Source organism: Solanum pennellii, chromosome 12 (genome assembly GCF_001406875.1).
Source record: "Solanum pennellii chromosome 12, SPENNV200".
In the NCBI taxonomy this organism is placed as follows: Eukaryota; Viridiplantae; Streptophyta; class Magnoliopsida; order Solanales; family Solanaceae; genus Solanum; species Solanum pennellii.
This window is the reverse complement of record NC_028648.1, coordinates 82080038-82088675: the sequence shown is the minus strand read 5'-3', so window position 1 is coordinate 82088675 and position 8638 is coordinate 82080038. Positions and strand designations below refer to the sequence as shown.

Sequence of the window (8638 nt, the reverse complement as noted above, 5' to 3'; positions counted from 1 at the left end):
CTAATTCATGGAGTGTCCTTAGTTAAACTGTATTAATTTAGTACCTCATTCCCTATTCCATTAAAGAATGAATCGAAATCGATCTGCCAACATCAAGACAAAACGCCAAAATCCACTCCATCTCTAATAGAAGTAGACAACACGACGAACAAGGTTGGTTTTGTCTCCGAATGGGAGATATTGCATATATCCTTCTGCCTTTAATCAGAGACTCGATTGAGCACCGACAAGGAGCACTACTCTAGAGAGTATTTGTAAGGTTTCAAAACTCTCCTTGAGGTAATTGGTGTACCAACATCTTGTGTATAGTATAAATCCATAAATATAATACAACACCATTTAAAGTACAAATATAATACACAAATTGAAAGAACATACCTCAGGTGTTCTTTTAGGAAAAACAAAATATAGACACCCCTCAGTTCTCAGGGAAATCTTCTCAACAATCTCACCATGTAAGTTAAGCAATCAATCAATCAAATCCTACACACACCAGTTTCAATAAAGGAAAACATTGAAGTCTTTTTTTTTCTTTTTTTTTGTGAGATCATCTTAAAAATGAAATACTGGCATGATATACCAAAACAGTTGCAAATTAGCAGTAGGAACTCCAGAACAAGCGAGCGACAATAGGCTCCCTATATTTCTGGAGCAGGTGCAGCAGGAGCCCTCAGAAGTGGTTGGAGAGCTTTGACAACAATACTCATGTTTGGACGGAATTCAGCTTCATATTGCACGCACAGTGCTGCCACGGCTGCCATCTATATTTAAGAGAAAAAAAAATAGCCAAACCGAAATTAGTTGCTAGTGAGTGAAGGTGTTAAAAAGGAAACTAAGGTAAAGACATAAATCACATGGAACAAAGTTGTCTCGAAGGACCCAGTAAATAGATGCAAACCTAGCGAAAAGTAAGGCACACTGGAAGAAAGAGATCTATGTAGTATGTTTAGTTTATGTCCTATGATTTCTAGGAGTTTTTTAGTCATATCAGATTTAATACCACTAGAAAATAGCGAACTTCGAGTACTCACTATGTTCATATTGTATAATATTAGTCTGAGATGAGTTCAAATAGAGTGACATAGCCAGTGAGAATATATATAACCTAACTAAAACTTGCTTGGGAATAAAAAATAGTTTGTTGTATTGCGTCTGACGGGGAGACGAAGAGAGACAAAGTAGATACAGGAGGACAAGGGGAGAAGAAGAAACCTTAGCCACTGCTTTTGGAGGACATCCTTTCAGCTTTGGATCAACACATTGCTGCACTTTATCTTCACTCAGTCTCGGGGTAGCCTACAATTTAAAGAAGTAATTATACATCAGGAAATAGAATCTAAACATATTTAAGACCAAATAGAGGAGAAGACCACATAAGGGGAAAAGTATTTAATAAGAAGATTTCTGGTAAATCGAGCAGGAAGCAGTGCTCACCCAAGTAACCAGGCTCTGCTGTCCTCGAGGCATTGTATGATCTACAGGCTTTCTTCCGGTCAAAAGTTCAAGCAAGACCACTCCAAAGCTATACACATCACTCTTCTGTGTCAGTTGTCCAGTCATAGCGTATCTGTAATTGTTTTTAGGATACTTGGGTTAGATAATCTCCTGAAAAACTTGGGTTAGATAACTCTCCTGAAACAAAACTACTTCTTAAGGCATCTTTACAAGAATAAAAGAGTAAAGCAGGTGACAGAGATGCCAACGGGTTAAACAGAAAATGGCACAATTGGATAAGAATACTACTCCCAGTAATTGAATATCTCACAACTTTGCCATCCCATTTTGTAAAAAGAGCTTAAATACATAATTATTAATCATCATCTAGAAACACTCATAGAGAACAAAACTACCTTCACTCAAAAACTTCGATATTTAGTCATTCACGAGAAGACAAAACCTTGAGTAGAAAACTGGTACTTACTTATTCTACAGCCATGAACAAAAGTAGAATGTAAAGGAACATCAAGAATAACCATTATACATTTTATAACAAGAGATCCCACCATTCCACCTCAAATACTGTAATGGTTAATAGCAATCCCAGAAAAGTATAAGCAATACCCAATTTACTAAGTAGTTGCTTTGCCATCCAAACAGATCAAATAACTAAAGATATAGCCTAAACAAACCAAGCTACTTCCCCATAACAAGCTAACTTTAGTGGCAAATTATATCTTGGAAGTTGTCAAATACAACATCCCCGATGAATAGGGGAAAACAATTTAATAGCAAAGATGCGCTTTTCAAATTTCCAAGAATCTCTCAGCCTTTTACATTTAATAGTCAAAAACTTACTTCCAAAGCAGCTTTTGGCCGTTTGAGCTGTATTTAGCTTTTTATACCAGAAGGGAGGAAGCACCTGAATTATAAATCGTTGTTTAGCGCCTTAGCCCCAATGGATTCTTAGGTCCCATAAAGTGGAGAAACCCTGTAAATCTGATGCATACACTATACACTTTGAGGTGTAGCATATGCCTTAATAGCAACTACATATACTGTTTCGGTGGCTAAAACCTTCTTCTACTAGCTGATTGTTCGTCTCATCAGACCTTTATTCTAAAAAACTGGCACTCAATCTCATCAATAATTTCCAGCAAACATGCTTTACATAAGGAGCTCCCTTACATATAAATATACTTTTTTTTAAGTCTTGTAAGTTGTCCTACAGAACTACATATATAAAACCACAGTTAGAAGCATCAGAAAGCTTAGTTACTATATTCTTTTTAAAATAGTAACAATGACTTAAGTGTTACTATATAGTTATTTACATAATGTATCACCAACATTCACCCATTCCTAGTAGATTCATTTCCGCCCCCACCTCCCACTTCTAACTTGGATTCTATTCCTAGTTCAAAATGTATCACACCAAAAAGGAAGCTAATCTAGCGCCAAGAACTCAAAAGGGAAAGAGTTCAGAATAACACCAAAATACACAACCATGTATAAAACATTTGAGGAGAAACAGAGTACAAATTGAAGAAAACAAAGCTTAGTCAAAGAAGAAAAAGGCAGGAGACCATACTCTGGTGCATGATAGCCAAATGTTCCTAAAACTCGAGTAGAATGAAGGCGAGCAGCCATGTCAGGAGCCTGATTTGATAGGTTAAAATCTGCAATCTTTGCTTTGTAGTCTTCAAAGAGGAGGACATTGCTTGATCTGATATCCCTGTGTATTACTGAAGGTTGGACCTTCTCATGCAAATACTCAAGACCCCTAGCAGCATCAACAGCAATCCTTACCCGCTGCACCCACTCAAGTGTTGGGCCAGGCTGTGCCCCTTGTACTCCTTTCCTTCCTGTAAGCACATAAACAGTACAGAAATAATAGATTATATATCAAGCTAATAATTTCTCTCTCATTCAACTACATACATTTTTTTTCGTACCGTGCAAAATATCATGCAAGGACCCCATCGTTGCAAACTCATAAGCTAATACACGAATGTTTCCTTCAACACAGTAGCCAAGCAGCTCAACAAGATTGTCATGCTTCAATCTTGAAACTCTAGCAACCTTAAGATGAAACAGAAACATATATCAGAGAATATTACAAGTAATCAATTATCACAGCAATACACGGAGCAGCCAAAAAGAGCCACATAAGAAAAGACACTTGCCTGATTCAAGAAGTCAACATTAGTCTCAGGCTCCGATGAAACATCAAGCTTTTTCACAGCAACAGCCTTGCCATTGCTTAGATTAGCATAGTATACTCTCCCATAAGATCCTTCACCAATTAATGCTTTCGATCCAAAATTGTCAGTTTCCTGTTTCAGTTCATCCAAAGACAACGCAGGGACCTCTATAGTTGGCACTGCTTTATCCGCTTCAGCCCTGATAGGATCTGATACTCTTGACCCTTTCTGATATCCTGGTATCAGACACAGAGAATTTTAAAAAAAAAAAAAAAAAAAAAACTACCTCATCTATTGGATAACTACTTGTTTAAGAAGCACTAGAAAGTAAGCGCTGTCAAACATGACATAAATATTATTATCCTAAAATGATCCAGCTATATAGATTAAACGTGGCATGCACATAACATAGTCAATCAAAGGAAAATATCCCATACTCCTGTAAATTTTGATTGGTCTAAATGAACATCTCATAGTTCATTGCTAAAGGTTAAAAGTGAAAAGAAAAGACTACTAGTCAGTTATGTAGAATAGAGTTCGGAATATTCATTGAAACATTTTTTTACCATTACCATTGAGATTTTCTCTTTACTTTTCATAATCACTATTTTCATCTGGACTCTGTGACACTCGTAAAATAGAAAGTTTAAATAGAATAGCTGGGAATTGTTCCCTGTAAGGTTGTATGTACTTTTGATACAATATTTCCTGAGCCAACAAGCACAAGGGAATTGTTAGATGCACTTTTTAAGTGGAAAGTATTTTATAACCAACAGATCCCAAAATAGATGAGCACAGAGAATCAAATTTCATATTTATTTATTTTTACTGAAGAGAATAAATTTCATATTTGAAGTTGATATTTGGTCTTTCAGATTTTTTTTAAAGTCAAATCTTTTAGGAAAGCTATGAAAACTTCCTAGGAGGCTAGAATTAACAAAAGCAAATCAAAACTCCTATCACTGATATCCAGTATAAAGTATTCGCAAGCAACTCTTCCTTATGCCACGATTAGACCATCAAGAAAAAAAATAAACAAGGCTTCTATGGAGAAATTACAAGAGTTGGATCAAAGCAGATCTGATCTAATTTTTTATCTTGCGAGGAGACATCGGAATTATCTTTAACCAGAATCTTCTGTGATTCCTACAGTCCTGTTTCATTAGAATTTCGAGCAGATCTTAATTTCAGCAAAATCTTCATTTAGCCAGTCTAGTTTCCGGATTTCGTACTGCTCGCATGGTTAAAACTTCTGAATACTGTGGTTTTGAATATCTTGGAAACTCTCAATTTTATTTTTATTTTTAACTGGTAAATTAGGAAACCCTCTCAAATTGAATGCATATAAAATTTTAGAAACTGAACTAAGATTGACATCTATCATTTTGCATAAGAGGCAAATGAATTGATGGTAAAATTGGAGTCACATATAAGGTAGCAAGTTTAGGATGCATCCGGACATTTAATCTCAGTGAAATCATTCTCTTGTCGTGAATGCTTACCAATCCATAAAACCTGGTCCCACAATTTCCCAGAATACCTATTTTCCAAACTGTACACAGATCTATAGCTTAAAGTTGTCAATTACAGTCACCTTAGGCGAACTGTGATTTATCTATAGAAGTACCCGGTTGGTCAACAAGCAGCAGATGATGCCTCACAAAAGATTTATAAGACATGTAGACTATAAAGACTAAAGAGAGAGCCCAAACAGATATCACTCAGAAAAACCCAGTAAATTTAGATTTTTAAGACATTAAAGGCTTTGCTCACAGAATGACAATCTAAGATAATTATTTAACTTCAAAGCATCATAAGCTGTACTCTAGTATGTGATGGGTATGCAACGACAAATTAACACTTTCAATCAGCTAAAAAATTGGCATCAACGATTCAAAGACTCGTCTCAAGGAAACAAAAAGGAGAGAAACAATTTGGTTTTCACTAAATAAAGCGTAAGATAAATTTGAAATAGTGTACCATCAGCATGACTTGCAGGGTGTTTCAGGTGCTCGGTTTCATGTGATGGGTAGGACTCCTCTACATGACAGGTACAACACAGCCACCTTCTCATCCTTACTCTCTTTCTCAAATAAAGATCGTCTTCAGCCCTTCGGTTCTCCAAGCGTGAAAAGTAACCAGGAGGAGGAGCATGTGCCTGTGCAGTAAGTCAAATGTAAGAATGACTCAAAATGAACAAACATCATTGTATCATGCAAACCACAACACCTACTACCACTTCATTTTAAAATATAAATAAATTGAAAATGACATACCACTCTCTCCTTGTTCGGAGGGTGATTAACAAAGGTACTTGCAATAGTTGAAATGTAAATGACAAAAATGTATTTGACAAATGGAACACAAAAGCTGTGCATGCCTTTAAAAGTGCATTACCACAGAGTTTCTCTTTTTTTTTTAAAATAAAATAAATTAAGAGTGTATTACTGCCGCAATTCCAAACCCAAAAATCAGTTTCAACAGAAATAAGGAAAGAAGAGCACCATTTCAAAGCTATGGATATATCATTCTTTATGTAAGATGTCTAACCTTAATCTTTATGGAAAAAGGAAACATGTCCAGGCTTGCCAACAAAAAATATCTCAAGTAAAAGCTACTATTTTAACATAACTTGCATTTTAAAATGAAGAGGAGGAAAAGGAAGGTAGGAGCAGACAAATCAGAAATATTACTTTTCCCGGCCAATAAAATATGAAACTGATATCGAAAGATACAGAAATTAATACCAATTTATTGATGCAAGACTACAAAAATACATCAATTTTAATGCTTCCAANGGAAAAGGAAGGTAGGAGCAGACAAATCAGAAATATTACTTTTCCCGGCCAATAAAATATGAAACTGATATCGAAAGATACAGAAATTAATACCAATTTATTGATGCAAGACTACAAAAATAATCAATTTTAATGCTTCCAATTTCATTTCCTTCTATACAAGCCTTAAAATGATACATTCCTCATCATTGGGCAAAAAGGAACAATTTTTTTTAAAAAGAACTAGACAATACTGTCATGGAATCAAAGCACTAAAAATAGAACTCGAGAATTAATTCCATTTCCAACAAGCCAAACTTCCACAATCCATATTTCAAAGCAAACTCACACATAGCCAGAGATCAAACAATCAAACAACTAAGCTTCGATCCGAATACAAAACAAATCCTCTTTCGTAGCACGAAACTCAACTAAATAAGAAAATATACGTCCAAGAAACCCAAAAGAGAAAATCTAATACAAGCTATTGATGCAAGACTACAAAAATACATCACAATTCACTGCTTCGTCAATTGGCAAAAAGGGAACAAAACAAAGAAAAAACTGTCCTGTAATCAAAGCACTAAAGATAGATTTCTACAATTAATTTCATTTCCAACAAACCAAACTTCCACAATCCACATTTCATTGAAAACTCATACATAGCTAGAAATCAATCAATCAACTACACCTCAATCCCAATACAAAACAACTCCTCTTTTGCAGAAAACAAATGTGCAAGAAACACCAAAAAGGGAATTATAATACAAGCCATGGATGCAAGACTCCAATTTCATTTCCTTCTATACAAGCCTTTTAAATGGTCCATTCCTCCTCATTTGGCAAAAAGCAAACACAACAAAGACAAAACCATCATGTAATCAAAGCACTAAACATAGAATTCTACAATTAATTCCATTTCCAAACAAACCAAACTTCCACAATCCACATTTCAAAGCAAAAAACTCACACATAGCTAGACATCAATCAATCAACTACGCCTTAATACCAATATAAAATACCTCCTCTTTAATAGAAATCATCTATCCAAGAAACCCAAAAAGGGGAACACCTAATCTTACCACTAGCCCTTGCCTGTGATAATTGCCATCCATAGCCATCAAATAAATCAACTACAGCTACAATTCACAAACCCAAATAAACAAAACAACACAAAGAAAGATTCTTTTTGAAATTTCCAGACAAGGGTTAGTTAGATCCAGAGGGTCCAAATAAAGAATATGGGAAAAGTTGAAAAGGAGAGAAAGAAATTGAAAATGGGTCAAAATTCAAAATTGATCCCTGAAAAACAAATGAAACCCTGAAAACTCAAAAGGGGTTACGCCTCATAGACTAAACAACTCATTCTGATAAACTACAGCCATAGAAATCAACCGCAATTCAAGGGGTTGTTTGTTTGCTTTTTTTTCTTAAATTTTTTTACCTGAAAAATTGAATCTTTTCTTGTTCTTCTGTAGCTTCTTGATTATGCTAAATCAAGACAATTATAAAGTGAAGAACAGGTAAGCAAAGACAGCGAGAACAAACGACACAGAGAGGAAAAAGGTAGGGGTGGATTTGCTTTGTTTGTATTGTTAAACTTTGAGAAATTGAAGGAGGGGGCCGAAGAGGAAAATATCAAAGTATATTAGCTGTCACCAAAGGTGTAAACCCTTAGATAGGTTATTTTCATTCCGAGTTCGATAACCTGTATTAAAATCCGACTAAATTCAAGATTCGTGTTCGATAATAAGATTCTTAATAGAGCTCGAACATAATACTTTTGATTAGGACTGATGTGCTCCCTTCGTTCTCTAATAGTTGTCACGTTTTATTTTTCAAGAGTCAAACGACGCCATAACAGATCTCGAACACGATACTTCTTATTAGAAATGGAGTATTGCTTCTGTTTAAAATAGTTATCACGTTTCACTTTTCAAAAGTTAAATAACAAATTAACAAAGCTTGAACACGATACTTTTGATTAGGAATGAAATATTCCTCTGATTCAAAATAGGTGTTACGTTTCACATTTTAAAAGTCAAACGACATCATAACAAAGCTCGAAGACGGTACTTCTGATTAGGAACGAAGTAATGCCTCCATTGTAAAATAATTCTCACGTTTTACTTTTCAAAAGTCAAATGGCACCATAATATAGCTTGAAAACAATACTATTAATTTGGAATAAAGTACTCCTTTTTTCGTCTCGAAATAGTT

The 8638-nt window shown here is 35.0% G+C and overlaps 1 protein-coding gene across 2 annotated transcripts; it reads right to left on the bottom strand.

The window, feature by feature from the left end:
* Positions 1-287: 287 nt before the first annotated feature.
* Positions 288-8041, bottom strand: LOC107007357 (PTI1-like tyrosine-protein kinase 3). 2 transcript variants are annotated; one of them, XM_015205950.2, is made up of 8 exons: positions 7863-8041; positions 5622-5799; positions 3624-3877; positions 3393-3519; positions 3029-3302; positions 1435-1567; positions 1213-1296; positions 288-761 (listed from the first exon to the last, which is right to left on the bottom strand). In XM_015205950.2, the coding sequence occupies exons 2-8, from the start codon at positions 5713-5715 to the stop codon at positions 639-641; spliced, it is 1089 nt and encodes a 362-aa protein (XP_015061436.1). In that variant the 5' UTR covers positions 5716-5799; positions 7863-8041; the 3' UTR covers positions 288-638. The 2 variants fall into 2 exon arrangements, with proteins under 2 accessions (XP_015061436.1, XP_015061435.1); XM_015205949.1 differs by lacking the exon at positions 7863-8041 and adding an exon at positions 7501-7744.
* Positions 8042-8638: the final 597 nt, after the last annotated feature.